Source organism: Mesoplodon mirus (genome assembly GCF_964341445.2).
Source record: "Mesoplodon mirus genome assembly, chromosome: 15".
Lineage (NCBI taxonomy): Eukaryota > Metazoa > Chordata > Mammalia > Artiodactyla > Ziphiidae > Mesoplodon > Mesoplodon mirus.
This window is the reverse complement of record NC_138991.1, coordinates 44,966,014-44,990,755: the sequence shown is the minus strand read 5'-3', so window position 1 is coordinate 44,990,755 and position 24,742 is coordinate 44,966,014. Positions and strand designations below refer to the sequence as shown.

The 24,742-nt window shown below is 45.9% G+C and overlaps 1 protein-coding gene across 1 annotated transcript in view; it reads left to right on the top strand.

Annotated features, from left to right (window-relative positions):
- The window catches only part of IL21R (interleukin 21 receptor), a 32,616-nt gene that overhangs the window by 3,648 nt on the left and 4,226 nt on the right, over positions 1-24,742 (top strand). Inside the window, exons 2-6 of the mRNA XM_082644121.1 lie at positions 15,054-15,117; positions 17,813-17,915; positions 20,716-20,915; positions 23,089-23,234; positions 24,286-24,463. Coding sequence (XP_082500247.1) covers positions 15,069-15,117; positions 17,813-17,915; positions 20,716-20,915; positions 23,089-23,234; positions 24,286-24,463 — 676 coding nt within the window. The 5' untranslated portion in view covers positions 15,054-15,068. The remainder of the gene's footprint in view (positions 1-15,053; positions 15,118-17,812; positions 17,916-20,715; positions 20,916-23,088; positions 23,235-24,285; positions 24,464-24,742) is intronic.

Below are 24,742 nucleotides of genomic sequence, written 5' to 3'. Positions count from 1 at the left end.
CTGGTTTGAAGCATCCTCTTTTCTCTGCCTTACAGACAGCCCCTCCTGGTCGGGGGGCAGGGAAATGGGGCTGGGGTGAGGTGTGGTTACGGGAGCCCAGAGAGGCTGCACAGTCTGGGTGGGGTTGCCTAGCACAGTGAAGGGCAAATAGAGATGGCACAGGAAGGGAGAGTTTGCTGGGAGTGGGGCATGCGCCTCAGCTGGGAGAGGTTGCACAGGCTGGAGAAGTTCCTGTAGGGAAAGGCAGTCGGGCTTGGAGAGGCTGTGTGGACAGGGATTCATGGCCCAGCTGGGAGAGAGAGACGGACTAAAAGATTCCACAGGCTCAGAGGTGGGACAGGCTGGGCAGGCCTTTCCCCTCATGTTTAGCTCCTACTGACTAAGCTGTCATCCCAGGGTCTTGGCACACCTGTCCTCAGACACCCCCAACCCACCCTTTGCCACCGCCCCCCTCCCCAAACTATGTAAAAGGCAACTTGCAATACTCACACACCTACAGTGTGCCCAGCACCCGCCTTACGCTCCCTTAGCCAGGCCAGGGCCACTGCCCCCATTCTACAAGTGAGGAAACTGAGGCCCAGAGAAAAGAATAGCCCAAGGTCCCACTATGAGTTAGAGGCAGAGCCTCCTTCTGGATCCAGGACCACAAGGCTGGTTCCTCCCCAGCCTGAGAGCTCCGCTTTAAGAACTCGCTGTGTGACCCTGGGCAACCCAACGTCCCTCTATGACAATTTCTTGATGCTAATCTGATGACAGCGGTCATGGTCACTCAGACCCTGGGAGCTGACGGTGTTGCCCCGGGTGGGGGGAAGTTCCTGAGGACAGTGACAAAGTGGATGGAGAAACCAAGACCTCTTGGGGGCTGCCTTGGGGCCTGCTCCTTGTAGGACTGGACACAGCAATTTGTAGACTCTGTCACTCATTCACCGTTCTTCAGCTCCTTGTTAAGTATCTGTTATGTTCCATGCCCTGTTCTCCGCACTAGGGATGCCGCGTGAACAAAATAGGTAAATTTCTCAACCTCTGGGAGCCTATGCTTCAGGATAGAGACAGGTCATAAACACAAAACCAGGAACATTTGCTAAACAGATCCTAATATTACAGTTGCCAAGAAGGAGACAAACAAAGGTGTGTGTGGCACCCAGAACTGCAGGGGAGACGCATTTTAGACAGAGAGGGTTGCCTCTTTAAGGAGGCAATATTGTAGCTGAAACCTGAGGATAAGAGCAAAGAAGCAGGGGGGAAAAGTGTTCTAGGTAGAAGGAGTGGCATGTGCACAGGCCCTGACGTGGGGAGAAAATGTTGGAGCTCTGGAGCTTTTATCCTTATCAAGTGCATACAGATCCTCAATGCACTGAATTTAAGAAAGAAGAGTCAAAAAGAATAAGATTTATCTTTGGAGTGTACGGTCTCCATGGGTTTCAACATTGAGGGTAAGCTTCAAAATCCATTATGATGGAAAGCATCTTCTTGCGTTTAGTCACTCACGTAACAAATGCTTTGAGCACCTACTGTCTGTCAGGCACTGGTTAGCCACTGCCATTCAGCAGTAACCAAGCAACACGTGGTTCCCGCCTAGAAATTGCTCAGAATGTTGCCAAAAACACCATGAGCAGTGTGCTCTGGTGGAAGGACGGACCCCAGAGGAAGGAGTGACTCATGCCTTGGAGAGGCCAAAGAGTTACAAAGGAGATGACATTTGAACTGGCTTTTGAAGCCTGAGTAGGAAGCTGATAGACAGCCAGGGGGAGCAGAGAGTTCCGGTGGCTGAAACAGCACGTGCGAAGGTGTGAGAACCAGATGAATGGGGATGTTGTGAAGATGTCCAGATGTCGGGGATCTGGAGAACCTGGAGTCCGGGATGAAGACTAGGGGCAAAGGGAATGTTGGGGGGCAGATCCTGACATGTTTTGAATGCTGGGCTAAGGAATTTGGGGCTTTCTCTGAAGGGCAGTGGGGAGCTGTGGAGAGACATAGCTGGAATGAGGACTGGGCTGGAGGGGCCACAGCTGGAGGCAGGGAGGTCAGGGAGGAGGCCAGGGGGAGGGCAGGTGAGCAGAAGTCCTTGGAGACCAGGGATAAACTAGGAGCCCTTTCTTCTGTGTTCCCTCTTGGGAAGTCCCTCAGTCTTGACACTTCCCCTTCTGGTGACCTGCTGGGTCTTGTTTCTGGCACTGCTGGGGAGTCCCTCTTCAACAACCTCATGTTTTCTTGGCCCCTATGGAAAACGGGCCATTTTACTTTTACCACACCCCTCACCATTCACTTTCAAGCCCCAGTCCCGACCTGGGTCACATTGGAAATGATGACCAACTTAAGGATCTGAACGAGTCCCATTCCTGAATCATCAGTGAGGGAAAGAAGATACAGGGGAGCCAAGAACTTGGGTTCTTTCCAGTTTGGGGAGGTAAATAATGCTGCTGTGAGCACTCCAGTACATGTCTGCTTATGTACATGTACATTTTGCTCTTTGGTGCATAATCTAGAAATGGAATTGTTGGGTCTTCTGTTCAGCAGAAAATTTCCAAAGTGGTTGTACCAATTTCCACTCCTCAGAGAAACTTGAGTAGAGATTGAGTTTTGATTAGTTCATATCCTTTTTAGCACTTGGAATTGTTTTTTCTTTTTTTTTTCATTTTAGTCATTCTGGGCAGATGTGTAGTGCTGTCATATTGGGATATAAATTTGCATTTCTTTTATAAGTAATGATTTTAAGCCTTTTTAACATGCTTGTTTGGATGTCCTCTTTTAGGAAGTGTCTGCTTAAGCTTTTTGTCCATTTAAAAACAAATTGAGTTCTGGGTTATTTATTTATAATTGTTTTGTAGGAGTTCTCTCTATATATGTTGTATATAATTATATACATAGTTTAACATATTATATATTTATATACAATTATACAAAATATATAATATAATTATATGAAAGAAACTATAACAGATATAGATATAATCTCCCATTTCAGTTTCTTTTCCATTCTTGTTTTTCAATTTGTCTTTTTGTTTGTGTCTTTTATAAGTGAAAAATTTTCTAAATTCAAAAAGTACTTCCACTGGAGAAAAAAATGGAATTACAGTGTGACCTATTATTGTCTCCTTTTTTGAGAACAATAAAACATACCCCAATTTAATGAAGGTAGTTTACTCCATCAATCAAGCTATCTTCATCAACATGTGGCAATTTATCTGACACCTCAGTATATTAATCTATTATTGCCTGATGCATATTTTTATAGATTTTAGACTTATGCACAAGGTAATTGTGCACGTATTTATTTCCCTTTTGATAAGCTATCTGGGAAGATACCAGGACACAAGAGGTATGATTTTTTTACCGCATATTCTACTTCTCCATACTTAAAAGAATTTTTTAAAATAAGGAAAATAGTACATAAATTTTACAGTGTGGCTTATGACTTCTTAAAATGAAACAAAGTTGGCTCTTCTTAAAATAGAGGTCAAAATTATGGGCTTCCCTGGTGGCGCAGTGGTTGAGAATCTGCCTGCTAATGCAGGGGACACGGGTTCGAGCCCTGGTCTGGGAAGGTCCCACATGCCGCGGAGCGACAGGGCCCGTGAGCCACAGCTACTGAGCCTGCGCGTCTGGAGCCTGTGCTCCGCAACAAGAGAGGCCGCGATAGTGAAAGGTCCGCGCACCGCGATGAAGAGTGGCCCCCACTTGCCACAACTAGAGAAAGCCCTCGTACAGAAACGAAGACTCAACACAGCAAAAATAAATAAATAAATTTAAAAAAAAGAAAAGAAGAAAAGCCAAATTCTAAAAAAAAAAAAACTCTTTAAAAAAAAAAATAGAGGTCAAAATTAGCATATGAATGTTGATACTGAATCATGTATCAGTTGATTTCTACAAAGTTACTTAATGTACATTCTACTTTGTAAAGGTAAATTTATCAGAATCATACATTGCCACGTAAAATTAATATCCTCTCTATAATTGATAGTTTATTTTATGATTTAAAATTCTCCCTAGTTTCAGTGATGGTGATATAAAGTTCAAAGTGAGTATTTTAATAAGCTGTGTCATTGCTTTTAGAGAGAATGCATTGTATTCAAGTTGCAATATATTTTAGTTTCTGCAGCATTACTCAGTCTTTATAAAATTGCTGAAAACATGTTTTTGTGTACTTTTGACATACTCTTTGAATGAAAAGGCATAAGCAAAGCTAGAATAAATGCAATACTCAATGTTGGTGTAACATTATAATTTATGGAGTAATAGTCTGTTCATGAAATTTAACTACACTGAACAAGACCCTCTGGGCTTATGCATTGCAAGCACATACGTTAAAAAAAATTTTTTTTTGCTGCTTTTTTATTGTTGTTTTTGCTCAGTAATGCACCACATTTTTTTTTCTTTTTACCTTTTGACCCCCTTCACCTATTCCTCCCACCTCCCACTCCTTTCTTCTGGCAACCATCAACCTGTTCTCTGTATCTATGAACTTATTTATTTTTTTCGGGGGGTTCTACATATAAAAGAGATCATACAGTGTTTATCTTTCTCTGTCTGGCTTATTTCACTTAGCATAATTCCCTCGAAGTTCATCCATGTTGTTATAAATGGCAAGATTTCGTTATTTTTCATGGCTGAATAATATTCCATTGTATGTATATTCCACATCATCTTCATCCATTCATCTATTGAAGGACACTTAGGTTGTTTCCATATCTTGATTATTGTAAATAATACTGTAATGAACATAGAGGTGCAGATATCTTTTTGAGATACTGATTTCATTTCCTTTGGGTATATACCCAGAAGTGGAATTGCTGGATCATGTGGTAGTTCTATTTTTAATCTTTTGGAGGACCTCCATACTGTTTTCCATAGTGGCTGCACCAAATACATTTCCACCAACAGTGCACAAGTGGTCCCTTTTCTTCATATCCTTACCAATACTAGTTATTTCTTCTCTTTTTCATAATAGCCATTCTAACAAGTGTCAGGTGAAATCTCATTGTGATTTTGATTTGCATTTCCCTGATAATTAATGATGTTGAGCATTTTTTTCATGTATCTATTGTCCATCTGTATGTTCTCCTTGGAAAAATGTCTATTCAGATCTTCTGCTCATTTTTAAATCAGATTGTATGAGCTCTTTATATATTTGGCATATTAGTCCCTTATCTGATATATAATTTTCAAATATTTTCTCCCACTCAGTAGGTTGCCTTTTCATGTTGTTGATGGTTTTCTTTGCAATGCAGAAGCTTTTTACTATGATGTAGTCCCACTTCCCTATCTTTGCTTTTGTTGCTTTTGCAGCCTACTTACAGCCTACTTATTTCTTCATAATTCAGTCTTGACAGGTTTTTAGGGATTTATCCATTTCTTCTACATTATCAAATTTGTTGCTATATGATTATTCATAGTTGTATCTTATAATCAGTTTTACTTCTGTGGCATCAGTTGTAAAGTCTCATCTTTCTTTTCTGATTTTAGTTATTTTTTTATTTTTATTTTATTTTTTTTGTGGTACACAGGCCTCTCACTGTTGTGGCCTCTCCCATTGCGAAGCACAGGCTCTGGACGCGCAGGCTCAGCGGCCATGGCTCACGGGCCTAGCCGATCCGCGGCATGTGGGATCTTCCAGACCAGGGCACGAACCCACGTCCCCTGCATCAGCAGGCGGACTCTCAACCACTGCGTCACCAGGGAAGCCCTGATTTTAGTTATTTGAATCTTCTCTTTCTTAGTCTAGCTAAAGGTTTGTCAACTTTGTTGATCTTTAGAAATATATTTTTTATATTAGTCTCAAATTCAGTGCCCTTGTTTAACAGTTATTATCTAAGAGTTTATCTGTTAAGTATCTGGACTTTTTAAGATAATATCATTCCAATCCTTATAGTTTTCTAATATTTATAAATTTATTTATTTTTCTTGCCTTATTGCATTGACTAGGACCTCCAGTACAAGACATTCTTACCTTTGTCTTGCCCTAGAGGATAAAGTGTTCAATATTTGACCATCAGGGATGTTAGTTGTATATAATGTGTGTGTGCACATGTGTGCATGCATGTGTGCTCCTTATCAGATTAAGTGTGTTCCTTCTATTCCTGGTTTCCTGAGAGTGTTTTAAAAATCATGAATGAGTATTGCAAATTATTAAATGTCATATTAAAAATTATTAAATTATCATATAAAATTTCTCCTTCATTCTGTTTATGTGGTGAAATAGATTACTGACTTTCAAATGTCAAACTACCCTTGTATTCTTGGAATAAACCTCATGTGATAAGGCTGTATAATTTACTTTTGTATATATCATCAGATTTGATTTGTTAATATTTTGTTTACAATTTTTGTAAGTATATTTATGAGAGAGATTAAACTATAATATCACTTTATTTTAATGCAAAGTGTTGGTTTCAAGGTTACATCTTTAATTTCAGTGATTAGTTCATTCATTTAATAAAAATACTGAGGTGTTTGGGATTAAGTGTAACTTCTTACTATTTGTTTTCCTTTTGTCCTATCTATTCTTTGTTCCTTTTTCTTCTTTGTCCCATTTCTTAGATGAATAAAGTTTTAAAAATTATTAATCTATGTTTCCTGTCTATTAGTTTGTTATATTTTCTTTTGTAACTCTTTTAGTGTTTTTCTTAGTGATTACAGCATGTGTAATTGATTTTTTTTTTGGAGTCTACCTTTATATTAGTATTTTTATCACTTCCCAGACAATACAGTGACCTTTAACTTTATTCACCCCTTCTTATCTTTGGGGTATCATGGTAATGTATTTTAATTCTGCATATTGTTTAAACTTCATAATATATGATCATTATTATATTCAGCAATCAATATTATTTATATTTATAATATTCTATTGCTCTTCATTCCTTCCTACAGTAAATTGCTTCCCATCTGAGATTATTTTCCTTTTGCCCCCAAAATTCACTTTAATATGTCTTTTGTTGCAGGTCTACAGGTGAAAAATCCTCTCAGCATTTTTTTTTTTTTTTTTTTTTTTTTTTGCGGTACGCAGGCCTCTCACTGTTGTGGCCTCTCCCGTTGCGGAGCACAGGCTCTGGACGTGCAGGCTCAGCGGCCATGGCTCACGGGCCTAGCTGCTCCGCGGCATGTGGGATCTTCCCGGACCGGGGCACGAACCCGTGTCCCCTGCATCGGCAGGTGGACTCTCAACCACTGCACCACCAGGGAAGCCCAGCATTTTTTTTTTTTGGTATAAAAAATAAAGATTTATTTTTGCCTTCATTTAAAAAAATTTGTAATTAAGATCCAATTCACATATCATAAAATTCACTCTTTTGAGGTACACAATTAAGTAGCTTTTAGTATACTTATAAATTTGTGCAATCATCACTACTATCTAACTACAGAACATTTTTATTGCTGCAAAAATATCCTATACCCATTAGCAGTCACTCCCTATTCCCACTCTCTCCAAAGCTCTAGCCCTTGACAACCACTAATCTACTAACTGTCTATGGATTTGCCTATTCTGGACACTTCATATAAATAGAATCACACAATATGTGCCTTTTTTGTGTCTGGCTTCTTTACTTTGGATAAATTTTCAAGGTTCATCCATGTTGCAACATGTATCAGTGATTGATTCATTTTTATGGTGGAATAATATTCCATTGTATGCATAGTCTACATTTTGTTTGTCTGTTCCTCAGTTAATGAACATTTGAGTTGCTTCCAGTTTAGAGTTATTATAAGTAATGCTGCTATGAACATTTGTGTAGAAGGGTTTTTTTGTGAACATATATTTTCAATTCTTTTCGCTATATACCTAGGAGTCAAATTGCTTGGTCACGTGGTAACACTATATTAACTTTTTGAGAAACTGTAAAACTGTTTTGCATAGTGGCTGCACCATTTTACATTCCCGTCAGCAATGTATAAGGGTTCTACCCTTATATCCTCACCCACATTTTTTATTTTCCATTTTTAAAAATAGCCATCTAGTGGGTGTGAGGTGGTGTTACTCCGTAGTCCTTATTTGCATTTCCCTAATGACTAATAATGATAAGCATCTTTTCATGTGTTTATTGGTCACTAGTATATCTCATTGGAAAAATGTCTATTCAAATCTTTTGCACAGTTTAAAATTGGGTTGTCTTTTAGATCTTGAGGGTTCTTTATGTGTTCTGAACACTAGCAAATATATAGTTTACAAATATTTTTCCCATTCTTTATATTGCCTTTTCACTTTCTTGATAGTGCCTTTTGAAGCACAAAAGTTTTAAAATTTGAAATAGTTCAATATATCTGTTTTCCTTTGGTTTCTTGTGCTTTTGGTTTCATGTCTAAGAAACTACTGTCTAATACAAGGTTCTGAAGATTTACACCTGTATTTTATTTTAAGAGTTTAATATTCCTTCCTCTTCATACTGGGTCTTTGATCCATTTTGAGTTGATTTTTGTATATGGTGTGAAGTAGGAGTCCAGTTTCATTCTATTTCATGTGGATACTCAGTTGTATGAGCACCATTTATTTTATTTTATTTATTTATTTCAATTTTTAAATTATTTTATTTTACTTTTGGCTGCGTTGGGTCTTTGTTGCTGTGCGCAGACTTTCTCTAGTTGTGGTGAGTGGGGGCTACTCTTTGTTGTGGTGCACAGGCTTTTCATTGCAGTGGCTTCTCTTGAGCACAGACTCTAGGCGTGCGGGCTTCAGTAGTTGCAGCATGCGGGCTCAGTAGTTGCGGTGTATGGACTCAGTAGTTGTGGCACACAGGCTTCAGCAGTTGTGGCACATGGGCTGTAGAGTGCAGGCTCAGTAATTATGGCACACAGTTGCTCCATGGCATGTGGGATCTTCCCGGACCGAGGCATGAACCCGTGTCCCCTGCATCGCAGGCGGACTCCCAACCACTGCGCCACCAGGGAAGCCCCCCCCCATTTATTTTAAAGACTATTCTTTTCCCCCAGTGAATTGTCTTGGCACCCTTGTCAAACATCAATTGAATGTAAATGTATGACCTTTTTTCTGGACTCTCAGTTTTGTTTTTGTTTTTGTTTTTGTTTTTTGCGGAACGCGGGCCTCTCACTGTTGTGGCCTCTCCCGTTGCGGAGCACAGGCTCCAGACGCGCAGGCTCAGTGGCCATGGCTCACGGGCCTAGCCGCTCCGCGGCATATGGGATCTTCCTGGACCGGGGCACGAACCCATGTCCCCTGCATCGGCAGGCGGACTCTCAACCACTGCGCCACCAGGGAAGCCCTGGACTCTCAGTTTTATTCCATTGATCTGTATGTGTATAAATAAGCCAGTACCACCCTGTGTAGATTAATGTAGCTTTGTAGTAAGCTTTGAAATTGAGAAGTCTGAGTCCTCTAAATTTGTTCATCTTTTTCAAGATCATTTTGTTTATTCTGGCCACTTCTATCTCCATATGAATTTTAGGATCAGCTTGTCAATTTCTTCAAAAGAGCCAGCTGGGAGTTTGATAGGGATTACTTTGACTCTGTAGATCATTTGGGGGGAGTTATCTTAGCAATAGTAAGTCTTCCAATCCATGAACATGGGATATCCTTCCATTTATTAAGATCTTCCATTATTCTTTCAGCAATGTTTTGTACGATGGTTTTTAGTGTACCAGTCTAGCACTCCTTTAGTTAAATTTCCCTTTTATTCTTTTTGATATTATTGTAAATGAAATCACTTTTAAATTTTCATTTTCAGATTGTTCATTCCTAATTTATTAAAATACAGTTGATTTTGTATATTGATCTTGTATCCTGTAATCCTGCTAAATTCACTAATTAGTCCTAATAGTTTTTGTTTGGTTGTTTGCTTTGTTTCATTTTATTTTCTTGGTGTGGATTCTTTAGGATGCTGTATATACAAGATCATATCATCTGCAAACAGAAATACTTTACTTCTTTCTTTCCATTCTGGATGCCTTTTATTTCTTTTTCTTGCCTAATTGCCTTGGCTAGAACCAAGGCATTCAGTACAATGAGAGTGGACATCCTTGTTTAATAAAAGTCATGAGAGTGGACATCCTTGTCTTGTTTCTGATCTTGGAGGGAAAGCTTTCAATTTTTCATCATTAAGTATGATATCAACTGTGGGATTTTAGTAGATTCCTTTATCATATTGAGCTTGCCTTCTTTTTCTGATGATATTTTTGCTGGATATAACATTCTAAGTTGGATTTTAAGTATATCTTTGTCTTTAATTTTTAAAACAGTTTTTCTGTGATGTGCTTAGATGTGGTTTTCTTTGTATTTGTTTTTGGGGTGGCGGGGCAGGGATGGTTGTAGAACTCCTAGAATCTGTAGCTTAAGGTTTCTTGTTAGTTTTGAAAAATTCTTAACCAGTATCTCTATTATTGCTTCTGAGTTATCCTCTCTCCTCTTTTTCTTGACTCCAAATACATTTATGTTAGACCTTTTCACAATGTCTCATGTGTCTCTTTTGCTCTTTTCTGTATTTTTAAACATTTTTTCTCTGCATGCTTCAATCTGTTCATTTTCTACCATTCTTTCAGTTCACCAGTCCTATCTTCTGATTTTCTAATATGTTCCTTTATCCATCTATTAAGTTCTTATAAATTTCAATTATTGCATTTTTCAGCTCTAGAGTTTCTACTTTTAAATAGATGCCATATTTCTGGTGGAATTCTTGAACATACTGATCATAGTTATTTTAAATCCTGTCTCATAAGGCCATTTTCTGAATCACTTATGGGTCTGTTTCTGGTTTTGTTTTGTTTTTATCTTCTTGGCTTTTGGTCATTTGGTACTGTTTTCTGGTTTGTCTTATCAATTTAATTCAATGCTGGACATTGTGTATGAAAAGTATGGAGGCTTTAGATGAAGCTAAGTTTTTCCAGATAGGTTTTAATTTTTTTTCTAGCAGACATATGGCATATAGGCAGATCATCTTGATGCAGTGAAGACTGAACTATTTCTGATTTTTCTTATTCCCAAGGCATAGCCTTTCCTGAATAACTGGGTATTTATCAGGGCCCATTTTTCTTAGACTCTGATTCTTCCCTTAACATTGTGAAACTGACAAAATGTCTTCTTAGCTTTTTAGCCTGTTACCAGATGCTTTCTTCTAGGTTTCCTGGAATGTAACTCATCTGCAGTGACTTGGCAAATTATTTGAGGGGACATTGCATGCAGAATTTCAACACATTTTCCTTCTCTCTGGCACCCTGGCCTCTCAAGTACTATCTAACTTGGTTGCTTTCTCATGCTTTCTAGTGTTTTTTTTTTTCTCCTCTTGTAGTTGTTTTAGTAAGAGGGTTACCCAGATACCAGCTCCATCATGGCCAGAAGTGAAAGTCCCCCTTCCACATTTTATTTTATAAATCCAAGATCCACTTACGTTTAAAATGTTATGAAATAGTTTGGACATACAAAAAGGTATAAAGAAAAACATAATCAACACCCATGATAGCTTCACTCAGTTTTACCAAACTGTTGAGACCCCTGGAGACCCTCGCTTCATCACATCCCCTCCTTGTCCACGCTATTCAAGATTTGATGTTTTTCATTCCCTTGGATTTCTCTATATATTCATTCACCCAAACAATATATAGAGCTGCTTTACATGGTGTTAAGTGTGACACAGACGGAGTTATTATGCCTGTGTTCTTTTCTAATTTTTCTTTTGCTTCAGAAAGAGTCATTTGCTTTGTGGATTTTTTGGTTGGTTTTTTGGTTGTTGTTGTTTTTTTTCTGTAAGAGTCATTTGCTTTGTTGTGTGAAGCTATGATTCATTTTCACATTGAGTGATTACACCATAGTTTATCTTTCCATTCTCTTGCTTATGGATATTTAGGTTGTTTCCAGTTTTTCAATATTAAAATCAATGCCACTATAAACATTTCTGCCTATGCTTCTTGTACACATGTGCCAGTGTTTCCTTGGTAGTATACCTCACAGTGGAATTGCTGGGTCTTAGGGTAAACACTTGTTCAAGTTTATTAGACCATGCCAAACTATTTTCCAGACTAGTTGTATTAATTTACATCTCCACTAGCTGTAAATGAGAGTTCCCATTACGTTGTGTCCTCGACAACATGTGATGTTGTCAGACTTTTAGTTTTTACTAATCTGATAAAATTTAAATGGCACCGTTATTGTGGTTTTCATTTGCATTTCTCTGTTGACTGTGAAGTTAAGCACTTTGTGTTCTCCATAGTACCTGCTTCCATTTGACTTCCTCCCCCCAGTCTTCTCCACATCCCCAGACTCTCCTGAAATTTGACCAACTTTTAGTCTGAAGGACCACAACCTCAGAAGTCATTTCCAGGTGCTGGAGCCTGGTGTTTAAGCACCAATTTAGGGCTCCATCCCATCCAGGACTGCGCTGGAGTGCTTCACATGCAATGATGCATTTAGTGCCTACAACAAAGATAAGAAAACAGAGAATCAGAGAGGTCAGGAACTTGCCCAAGGTCGCACAGCTGGCACCTGACAGACTCCAAGCCAGGTGTTCTTCACTCCTCTGTAGGAGGCTGCAGGGCACCCTCTGTCCTTCACTCAGGAAGCACACCTGCTGGTCTGGGTGCATCTGGGGAGTAAGTTGCTGTTGCGCTCAGGAGTCAGCTGAGTGGGAAGCCCCATAAGGGGTGGATTCAGGGCAGGGAGGGCAGTAGGACTGGGAGGTGTTCCTACTTGGTGCTGTGGAAACAGGAGAAGACGTCATCATTCAAGGCTGATGTTTCCCAGAATTGAGTGGCTTGTTTTAGATGGTGTTAAATATCCCTGGACCCCCTAGTGAGAGAGTGAGACCGTCTTCAAATTTCTTTCTATCCTCTGATGAGGGAGGGGGTGAGAATCTCCACTTGATGCTACTATGTCTTCAACACCTCTCTAATACTCTTTAAACAAAGGCAAAGTAGATCTCCAACTCATCAGAGTCTTTTTTTTTTTAAATAAATTTATTTATTTTATTTATTTATTTTTGGCTGCATTGAGTCTTCGTTGCTTTGCGCGGGCTTCCTCTAGTTGTGGCGAGGGGGGGCTACTCTTGGTTGCGGTGCGCAGGCTTCTCATTGCAGTGGCTTCTCTTGTTGCAGAGCACAGGCTGTAGGTGCACAGGCTTCAGTAGTTGTGGCATGCGGGCTCAGTAGTTGTGGCGCACGGGCTTAGCTGCTCTGCAGCACGTGGGATCTTCCCAAACCAGGGCTCGAACCAGTGTCCCCTGCATTGGCAGGTGGATTCTTAACCACTGAGCCACCAGGGAAGCCCCATCAGAGTCTTAAGCAGGGAATAGTATCTCACTGAAATTCAATTACTGTCTTTTGTTTTCCTTGTATTTAGTTTTTACATTTCACTGCATTTTGTTTTATGGTAAGTTGATTGCTTTGTTTAAGAAACACTTATATAACATCTGCTATATGCCAGGCACTGTTTCAAATGCTTTACATTCATTGACTGGGGAATGACACACAGCTATGGGGAAAAAATACACAACTATGTGCATTATTGCTTAGGTTGAAGTTGGAGTTAAATTTTTAATAGGGTCTGTTTATAGAAAATACATTAACTAAATAATAGTACACATGATCTACAAATATGGCCAACTTTTGGAAAATGAGACATTTGGGGACCTCTTGGGTAGATCACTCAAGGAGTCCGTCCGTTCTGATGCTTTAAAAGCCTGTATCCATCACTGTTTCTTGAGTGTTTATGTGCCAGGGGCTATGCCAGGGGCCCAGTGATTCTATAAATGGAGTCTTTGAATCCTCACAAGAATCCTGGAAGCAGGCTTTACCATCTTTACTTCTAAGGCTCAGAGAGGGGAAGTGACCAGCCAAGAGCCACACAGCTGAACCTCTCCGCGCCCTGCACCGCTGCCTGCCTGGTGACTTGTTTGGGAGCTCAAAGGAAGCTCCCGGCGGGGCCAGAGTAGGCTCTGGGGGAACCCAGGTTCAGGGATAGTGTCCGGAAGAAGCCATGTGTGTGACTTGGTCCCTGCACGGGTCAGCCCTCTGGGCTCCTGTTCCAGCTACACCCCTGTCCACGGGATCTATCTGGGTAGGGTTCTTGGGACCCACTGGCTTCTGGCTGGTACCTCCCCAAGTAGACACAGAGCTGGGGGGTGCAATGGACAAAGTGCCAGCAAGAGCCTGGCATTGCCAGCCTGGTGGGTTGTTCTTCTGCCCAAGGTACCAAAGTCCGCTCTTCCTGGACAGGCTGGCTCTGGTCTCCAAAGAGGTCTCTTCTCCATCTCATGCAGATCAGGGTGTCCAGGGCACCTTCGTGTGGTCAAGCTGGGTTCCCCCGTGCCTGCTGGTGGGCTAAGCCCGGGGGAGCTCTGTATGTAGGTCAGAACCCTCGCTATTGGGCTAAACTTATCTTAGGTATGCAGTAACTGTCTCCTTTGTGGGTTAATCTTGGATTTGCTACTCATTAAGAAGCCAATTAATTGGGCTAACAACAAAACGGGGGTTTCGTAAGAAAGAGGACTCAAGGGCTTCCCTGGTGGCGCAGTGGTTGAGAGTCCGCCTGCCGATGCAGGGGACGCGGGTTCGTGCCCCGGTCCGGGAAGATCCCACATGCCGCGGAGCGGCTGGGCCCGTGAGCCATGGCCGCTGAGCCTGCGCGTCCGGAGCCTGTGCTCCGCCATGGGAGAGGCCACAGCAGTGAGAGACCCGCATACCGCAAAAAAAAAAAGAAAGAAAAAGAAAGAGGACTCAAGATCGCTGCCCCTCAAATACCACTTTCCCCTCCCCGCCTCCCTCTTTCTTATCTAGGTGGATAAACATGCACACGTGGTACTACATCAACAGGCTTAGCAGGGGTGGGTCAGCAGCGAGCTCTTCACCCTTTACACGCCCCTCTCATTTGTCATGGTGCTGGGGGCCCAGGCAGAGCGGGGAGAAGCGGGGAGGGATCCAAGGGGCAAAGAAGCCACTTCTAAGGGACAGGAATCCTTGGGGGCAGCCACGGGCTCCTCAAACTCTTGTTTCTCAGAAACAGATCCAAGAAACTGAGGCAAGTCTTCCAAAGGAGGGATGGGGACCAGAGGGAGGATGTTCAAGGTCCCCTGGTCCCCAGGCCCCAGGCCCACGCTCTCCCTGTGTGTCTCTTCCAGGCTCTGGCAGGCAGCATGCTCTGCGGCTGGACTGCCCCTGTGCTCCTGCTGATGCTCCAGAGGGGTAAGTAGTTGCCCCGTGGTAGGCGGGTGGAGAGCGGCCGGGCTGGCCTTGTGGGCTCCAGGGCAGGGTAGAGGCCACAGGGTCCGAGTCTGTGGCATCTGTCCACTTGCGGCTGACACAAGTCCAGTAGCCATCTCTGCATTAGCCAGAGCTCATCCCACCAGAGAGCTCCACTGTCCAGCAGTGAGTCCCACATGGCCCAGCCCACTGTCCTGGTCTCCACATCTCACTGGCCAGGGAAGGGGGGTGGGAGGATGAGGGACTTCATCCTTCTTCTCTCTGCCTTGGCTGGCTCCCAATTCTCAGAGTGAGGAAGTCCTGCCTGTGATCTAACCACAGTCTCTCCTCATCTCCTAGATGTTTCTCAACAATCACTGGATCCACTGCCAGCACAGATATTCCCTGGTGGGGAGAGTGGCTGTGGAGATAAAAGTAGCCAAAGCCTTAAAAGGAAGCCCCGGAAGAGCAGAAGATGTTGCAGTCAGAGGGTGGGATATTCGAGACCCGAGCAGGGAAAGGCCAGGTGTTAGACTTGGGGGCGCAGTCAGGGCTGAGAGATCCAGAAAGCCTTCCCAGAGGAGGTGGGACACAGCACACAGGCTCGAATGGGAACCGAAAGACCGAAAGCCTCAACTAGCTCCATCAGGAAACAGATGTCAGGCTCCTTTATTTTCCCTTTCTGAGTGGTCAGCATCCTGTCCTAGCCTCTAAAGGGCCTTTGGGTCACCCGCTGCCTCTCCCCACCCCGTGAGCACAAATAACAAGCCCCTGCTGTGTCCCGGGGGCCGAGCATCCTCATTCCCTTCTGCCGACAACCTGTGAGGCTCAGAGAGGGTGAGAGGCAGGTCCACAGCCACACAGCCGGGCAGTGGCAGAGCTGGGATGGGTTCCCAAACCTGCCTGATTCCCGTGGTCTTAACTGCTTTTATTGGGTGAGTGCCACGTGCAGGCAGCGTGGGCTGCACTGGTGTGATATCATCTAAATACCTCCCCACCCCCTCCGAGGGGCCAGTGTCTCCAGCTTACAAATAGGGACTCAGAGCACTCGTGAGTCACGGGTGCACTTTTCACGGCTCCCACTGCCTCCCACACGCTGTGATAACCCTGGGCGGGGTGGGGGGGGGTGGCCCGGGGGCTCTCTGCCCAGGGCTCAGGGTCGTGACTGGTGACAGGGTTTTTACTCCCTCTGGTCCCTGATGCCACCTCCACACTAGTTCAGGGACTACTGTCCCCTCTCCAGTGTTTCATTACAAGTTTGGACAAACTCTGTCCCTTGGTGGCCTTGAGTCTACCTAGGAAAGGCAGCTCCTCTCCAAGGTCTGGAGCCCTGAAAGAGAACAACTAGAATACGATGAACTCAGAGAGGACACAGCCACGTGGGTTTTGGTCCTGCCAAAACCAGTCCTCTTTTCTCCACAAAGTACCTGAACTGGCCGCTCTGTGTCCGCCAACAAGCCCTGTGCTCCTCTCCGAAAGAAACTTCCTCCTAGAACAGGATTCATTTCCACATCTCAGATCCCTTGGTAGTGGCTGTCTGGAGCCACTCAACTGTGTTGAGAAGGATTCTGAGGCCACACCCAAGGGAGTGAGTGCCATGATCGCTGCGCGGTGTCTGCCACGTGTGTGGGTGTGAAGAACTAGCACAGATTCGATTTTGCCTTTCCTGGGTCTCCTGAGCCCAGACCAAGAGCGAGACAAGAGGGGCAGCCCAGTCTCAGAGCTTCAGTGTTCTCATTGGTTAAATGTGATGGGAGTAGACATAAGGGATGTTTCCAGTGACAGTGTTCTTGACTGCAAATCCAGCTTCTGACCTAGATGGAGACCCAGGAGGAATGTACTGCTACCCCGTGGATCCTCATTAGTCAAGGAAAAATAGAAAAAAGCCACTAAGAATGAATCCATTTAAAAGGGGAACAAATTTCTGGTAAATAGTGGGGGGTGGAGCCAGGGGGAATAGCAGCGTTGGCACTTGATCTTACAAAACAAAACTAAACTAAAACTTATTAACTGGATTTTATCAAACATTTTTAGAACAAATTCATGTTGGAGTTGGGAGAGTATTAAATCTTGCAATAAAATTGCCCGAGGGGGACCATACCTGTGTCACTTGGTTGGTGGTGGTGGTGATGGTTTGGGCAGTAGGATAATACAGACATCTTGGCAAAAGTATCCAAGGGCTTCTCAGTTTTCTGAAGGTTTCTTGCTCCCTCGAAGTACTGCCAGGTCACCGAGGTCCATGTCCTGTCTCGGACCAGCTGCGGGGAACAGAGGGAGCATGTGGTCTCTCATTGACCACACGAATCCCTCTCGCAGGATGTGCAGATTCCCCCAGCAACCGGGGAGTTCAGGACACACCACCTTGAGAGGGAGGCCGGCCAGGAGGGATGTGGACCTGGTGTCTGGACACAGGGCTTGTGGGGACCCGCTTAGTTTATGATGTTTCTCGTTAGGAGAGTCTTGTCTCCATAGCCAACCTCACAACTTTGGGGGCTCAAAAATAGAATTCTTAGGTGGCAAGGACCCCCTTGCTCCAGGCCTTTATCTTAGTTGCCCTAGGGTCGTCATATTCATCCTACTCTGGGACCCCTGCTTCCCCTCATCCTCGAGCCCTCAAGGGGGTGAGGGGGTGATCAGCTCTGCTGCCCCCGACCAGTACCACCCCCAACCAAGGCCTCTGTCTCCCTTGACCCTCTAGCCTGGGGCTGCTCAGACCTCGTCTGCTACACCGATTACATCCAGACGGTCACCTGCATCCTGGAGACATGGGCCCCGCACCCTGACATGCTCACCCTCACCTGGTAAGTGGCCAGGCCTCGCCAGCCTCGGGGATGCGATTCAGGGTAGCCCTGGAGGGCTGGGGTGGGGCAGGACTGCCAGAGGCCACAGACGGAGTTGGACCTACTGTGTGCCTGGCAGGTAGTTTAGCAATAAAAATAATGGCTGCCACTTCTGAGGGCTCTCTCAGCCCTTTCACCAACAGCATTTGGTTTCACCATGAGCTGAGAATCACTGACCGTGATCTGGGACTGGGAGCTGGGAATCACTGTGCCTATCTTACAGATGCCCATGCAGGACTCACGAGACTTGTCCAGTGAGCAGGGCTCCAAAGACCATACTCTCTTGCCCACACAGGCCAGACTGTGGTTTTGAGACCCCAAGATGACCAGACTGCCACATGATTTTTTTGAACACTGAATACATGCCTGGCATCCTGCTACACTTCACATGAACCATCACTTCCCATCCTCACAATTATTGCTCCCATTTAACAAACGAGAACACTAGGGTTCAGAGAGGTTATGCAGTTTGCCCAAGGTCACACAGCCAGTGAATGGTGGAGCTGGGATTCAAACACAGGCAGTCTGACTCCAAGATTCATGGGTCCCTATTGTTAAAGAAAACTTTTTCATTGCACTTGTTAAAGAATGGTAAGGCAGACATTATTCAAGACCGTAATGATCAGGCTTCCCTGGTGGCTCAGTGGTTAAGAATCCGCCTGCCAATGCAGGGGACACAGTTTCGAGCACTGGTCCGGGAAGATCCCACATGCCATGGAGCAACGAAGCCCGTGTGCAACAACTACTGAGCCTGCGCTCTAGAGCCTCTGAGCCACAACTACTGAGCCCATGTGCCAAAACTACTGAAGCCTATGCACCTAGAGCCCGTGCTCCGCAACAAGAGAAGCCACTGCGATGAGAAGCCTGCACACCGCAACGAAGAGAGCCCCCTCTCACCACAACTAGAGAAAGCCCGCGCGCAGAAACAAAGACCTAACGCAGCCAAAAATAAATAAGTAAATAAATTTATTTTTAAAAAAGAATATATAAGGGATTCTTTAAAAAAAAAAAAAAAAGACCATCATGATCGGTGTAGGGACCGCTGCGTGGGGTTTTGGTGTGGGGAAGAGAGCTTGGGCTCAACTTGAATACAACAAGGAAAATTAGGAATTTATAGCCAAGGAACAGGTCAATGGATAGAAAAATACTAAGAGGAAACATCAGGGGTAAGGGGGGTTCCAGCTAAACTGACTTAACAGGATTCTTGCTAATGGCAGCCCAGGGTGAGCCTACGTCACCTGGGGGTTTGGGAGGATGAGGAATTCGATCAGATATCAAGGATGGAAGATTCTGGCTAAAATGACTTAGCAGGATTCTTGCTAAAATTAGACAATGCAGAGACCAGCGTGGAAGTCCCAAAGTCAGGGCCTAGTTGAGGAGAGAGTTCTGAGGAGCCTGAATTGAGCCTGGTCAAGGAGAGTCTTTGTCAATGTGCTGCTCAGGATAAAGAACAGCTGGCTTTCCTTCTGTCATCACCAATTCATTCGTTCATTCAGTTACTTCTTCAGAACATATTTATTAAGCTCTTGCCAGACACTTGCAGGCACTGGGGGCCCAGTAGAGCCTAAGACCGACAAGGTCCCAGCTGGTCCCAGAACTGACTCACTGCAGGTGGGGAGTGACTGGGAAGACAGACAAGAAACACGTAAACAACCAACAGGATGCTTTCTGAGAATAATGAGTGCTTTAAAGTCCAGGAACCTTGACCCTGGGGTAGAAAGCAAGTGACATGGGGAGAAGGTCTGCTTTAGCCAGGGTGGTCGGGGCAGGCCTCTCTGGGTGAGAAGGAGGCAGCCAGTGAGCTGGCGAAAGGGCAGCCCAGGCAGCGGGTACTGCAAGTGCAAAGGTCCTGAGGTAGGGAGAGACTGAATCAGGAATAGCGAGGAGGTCAGTTGGGCCAGAGCAGAGTGAGCCAGTGCGAGAGAGAATAACAAGCAAAGGAGATGAGAGGTAAGCAAGGGCCAGCTTTTATTGTGTGGGTGATGAGAAGCCACCTGAGGGTTTTAGGCATGGAGGTGACAGGCAGTTTTTAAAGATCCTCCTGGCTGCTGTGCAAGAGGTTTAGAGAGACTTTATTCAGCAGAAGTTCCTATTCCAGCAAATATTTAGCAAAGAACTGAGTCCACACATCCACATTAGCCCTCAAGGGTGGTCATGTTCACAGTCTGAGGATGTAGGTAGGGAAATAAATATCTGGTGAACTCCTATACATACTTCAAAACCCACTGTTTCTGCCCACTGGCAGTTAAAAAGCCAGAGCATTTCCCCCCAACCTTATACCAATAGCCTCCCTGGTAGTTCACCCAAAGCAGGGGATGAAGTTCATTTGGCTCTTATCTTGGCCCTGAGCACAAGCACTTGTTAGGTATTCAACAGATGTTGGACAGAGGAGGGCAGGAAGGAGAACTGAAATGCTTAGCACCCTTTCTGTAGTACAGTGATACAGTTGATGGAACTGACAGGGACAGATTTAGGCTCAGTCCAGGCAAGAATGGCGCAAATTTCCAAAGTTAATAGCTGCTGTCCTTAAATGAGGTAGTGAGTTCCCAGTCCCTTGGAGGCATACAAGCCGAGCCTGGACACCATCCATCAGGGCTACTTCAGGGGAGGAGTATCTTCCCGGGGAAAGGGGTAGTTGGACCAGGTGACACCCGGTGCCACCTCAACTCCCTCCCAGCCCCAAGATTCTGGGCTGGGGTCCTGGCCCTGTGCCCTGAGCCCCACTGGCTTCCAGCCATAACCGGCTGCTCTGTCCTTGAAGGCAAGACTCATATGGAGAACTGGAGGACGAGGTCACCTCCTGCAGCCTCCGCTGGTCCACCCACAACGCCACGCATGCAGAGTACACGTGCCACATGGATGTGCTCCAATTCATGGCCGACGACGTTTTCAGTGTCAACATGACAGACCATTCGGGCAACCACTCCCAGGAGTGCGGCAGCTTTGTCCTGGCTAAAAGCAGTGAGTATCCCTTGGACCCCAGAGCTGAGGAGGACACAGGGTCCCTGAGACGGCTCCCCTTCCCCCACCATCATAGCTGACCTGTCCTATGTCCTTACCTCCCCTTAGAGTTCTGCTCTGTAGATGCACTGATATTTACGAAGGTGTGATGGGTTGATAACGAGGTTTGAGCTTTAACCAAAGAGAGGCAGCGGCGGTATGAAAAGGAGCTGGACTGGGACCCAGGATCTTGGCCTTCAGTTCTGGTTCAGCCCCTGCCTATCTGTGAACTTGGACTGGTTCCCTATTTGTAGAGTGAGGGCCCTTTTAACCCTGACTCTTAGGGATTCTGTCTACATTATGAGGCAAGTGGGGACACTGGGTCCCAAGAGAAAAACTTCCCTGAGTTTCCTCCCATTCATTAGCTCCAGTGAGGCCTGGAATTTCCCTCCAGGCCGGGGCTAGGGAGGAGTCCAGGGGCAGAGCGGGGGCCTGGCTGGTGGAAGCAGTTGTCTCTGTGGGTCCAGACCCAAGGCAGGTCCAGGAGGCAGCTTTTAGTGTGTGTGTGTGTGTGTGTGTGTGTGTGTGTGTGTGTGTGTCTCCAAAGTGGGATTTCCACAGAGGGGGTGAGAAGCCCGTGCTCAGAGGCATGCAAACGCAGACTGCTAAGAGAGTCCTGCCCTCCTCGGGAAGGCCCAGCCTCTGCGAGGAATCTCTGGGGGATTTTGGCCCTAGGTTCCCAGCGGTGGGGCAGGCGGGTGAGAGGGTGTCTGTCACCTGGAGGGGATCCAGGTTTGCACCACTTCGCTGAGTGGGTGTCGCACCCCACAAGGTGTGAATGAAGATTCACACACACGCACACACACCCAGAGTCTCTCACACACACACTCATAAATACACCCTTGGACAAATGCACGGGTGTCCCAGCAGCCCTCGGCCTAGCCAGCCTGGACACAGGCCCACGCTCTCTCACACACGCCCATATGCACACATACGCACACGCTCACTCAGCCATGCAGATCCAGGCGTGGGAGCAGGGGCACCCTCTTGCCCCTCTGAGTGAATGGGGCAGACAGCAAGCCTCCCCCGGCCCCTGCAGAGGAGAAGGAACTGCTCCACGGCCCCTCCACCTCGCAGGGTGGCTCCAAGTCCCATTTCTCTCTGGCCCCTCCCTCTCCCCCTCCCTGCCAGGACCTGAAGCCAGGCCTGTGCCCTTCCCCCTCCTGGGCTCTGGGCCCCTGTCCTTGACCCCATCCCTGATCCCCAGCTCTGGTCCTCACCACCCAGCCCAGGACGTACAGGGAAGTGGAAAACCAGGTCTCTGTCGGCCTGGGGAAAAGAGGAGAGGGCTTAGCAGTTAGTCCAGTCCCAAAGGACCCATGGCTGAAATGGCAATGACAATAAAGCCCTCGCCGCAGCCGCCTGAACACTCACCTTCTCCCATCGCAGGCCTTGGTGCCGAGTCATCCGTAGCCTCAGAGTTCCTTTATGGAATCCCTGGAAGGTTCATTTGTTGGTTTAACAAGTACCTCTTGAGGGCCTGCTATGTGCCGGCTCTGTCCTAGGAGCTGCGGACACAGCACTGACCTGGAGAACAAAACCTCTGTCCCAAGGAGCTAAGATCCCCAAGACAGGGGCATATGGCAAGCCGGATCACAGAGCCCAGGAGGGTGTGGTGGTGTGGCCCAGACCTCTGCTCCTGCACTTTCCAGAAGATGTCTGGGAGATGACAACAGTCACATCGAATTCCCAGGGCCCCTGCGGGCATCAAAATGCTCGTTGTAGAGCAGCCCAGCAGGCACTCAGAGGTGGTAACTTCCGTCATTAGCATAATTGGTGCTAATTAATTAGCATCATGCTAATTACAGTCTTTTGACTTCTCAAGGAAGCTAGAGTTAAAAGAAAATGATGCCATCATTTAGAACAGAAATGCAGAATGAGTGGGTCTTGTTGGTTTCCCACCACCACCACCGGCCACGCGGGTCTGCATTCTTGCCCCCCTGAGTCATAGCACCCCCCCTTTAGACTCATCTAAATCTCTCATTTCTCAGATGAGTAAACTAAGACCCAGAGACAGGGGATGCTTTATGCCAAGTCATTCAGGGTCATTAGTCTTGATCTCACCAAGGAGAGCATCATTCTTAGCTACTGCAAAATCTCATCCCATTTTATCTTTCTGGCTTTTTCCTCTAAGTCAAGCCATCTCCCCCTTTCAACGTGACCGTGACCTTCTCTGGACATTATAACATCTCCTGGAGCTCCAATTACAATTTCTACGCCTTGCAGGGCAAACTTCAGTATGAGCTGCGGTACAGGAAGCTCGGAGACCCCTGGGCTCTGGTGAGACCCTCAGAGGACTGGGGCGGGGTGGGGGTGGGGAGGGGGAGGGGCAGTGCCGAGCATCCGGGTTGGCGGGAGGGGCAGACACAGGTGAGCTTGTAATTCACAGTCCAGAGTGGAAACCAAGGACTCGCCGGGGATGGACGCTCTCCCTTGTGCTCTCCCACTCCGTGCTGCCCTTGCCTCATTTCTCCCTGGGGTAGGGGACCCCGTAAAATTCATTCCTTCCTGTTTCCTCCTCTATCGGTGTGCCAGGGAGGAAGGGATCAGCACTGTCCCTGGTTCTATCTCAAGTCTAGTACCGTCACAGTAGAAGAAGTTTCAGAAATGGGGCAGTCTGGAACCTTCCCACTTTGCTTAGAATGGCCATAGTTGGAGAGTTCCAGAAGTATCAATAACCAATAAAGTTCAGTGTCAAAGGGACCATTGTTTCAAACGTGAAGGCTTCTAGAGGCATTCTTTGTTTAGAGTGTTGGAGAGTTCCAGAATGGCCCACTATTTAGAACAGTCACAGCTGAAGTGTTCTAGAATTATCCATCCTTTAGAATGGTCCCAGTTTAAGATTTTCATAAATGCCATAGTTTAGACCATCCCCAGTGGAAGACTTCCAGAGGTACCCATTGCTAAGACGCCTGTAGTTAAAGACGCCCAGAAATGCCCACTATTGAAAATACCCACTGTTGAAGAATTACAGAAGTGTCCAAAGTCTGGAATGCTGCCAGCTAAACATTCCCAGGAATGGCCACTGCTGTTCCTGGGACATTCCCAGGCCCAGCAGGAAGGGTCCCCTGTGGGACTGTGAGTGACTGAGCTGGGATCAGTGAGAAACCGAACAAAGCACTGTATCACAGGCAAGGCCGGGGCAGCGCCCATGGCTCTGTGCTGCCCACACTGGAATGGCCAGAACTCAGACTGATTCTTGTGGAGGGGGCGGAGACTTGCCAGGAGAAACTCCACCCCTTTCCTGGGGGCTGGTAAAGGGTGGTTCTGCTGGAGGCAGGGGTTGGCCTGGGCGGTCCTAACCCAATGCATCCTTTCCCTGTGTTGGCAGAGTCCAGGGAGAAAGCTGATCTCTGTGGATTCGAGAAGCGTCTCTCTCCTCCCCTTGGAGTTCCACAAAGGCTCAAGCTACGAGCTGCAGGTGCGGGCAGGGCCCCAGCCTGGCTCCTCCTTCCAGGGGACCTGGAGCGAGTGGAGTGACCCAGTCGTCTTTCACACCCAGCCAGAAGGTAAGATGTGAAGCAGGGATGGACACCAACTCCTTGTACTAAATCTTGTCCTAGTGCAGCAGCCCTGAGCCCTGAGATTTTCAGCACGGCTGGAAGGTACCCACTCAGTCATGCATCCCCTTGTAGCTGTTCCACAGCATTTCTGGGGCCCCTGCTTGCCAGGCCCTGCATTGGGTGCCAGGTGCTTCTCCTGGCGGGACCTCTGATCCTCCTAATGTATCTGTGAAGTGGGAATTATTATCCCCAGTTTGCAGATGAGAAAACTGAGGTTCAGAGAGA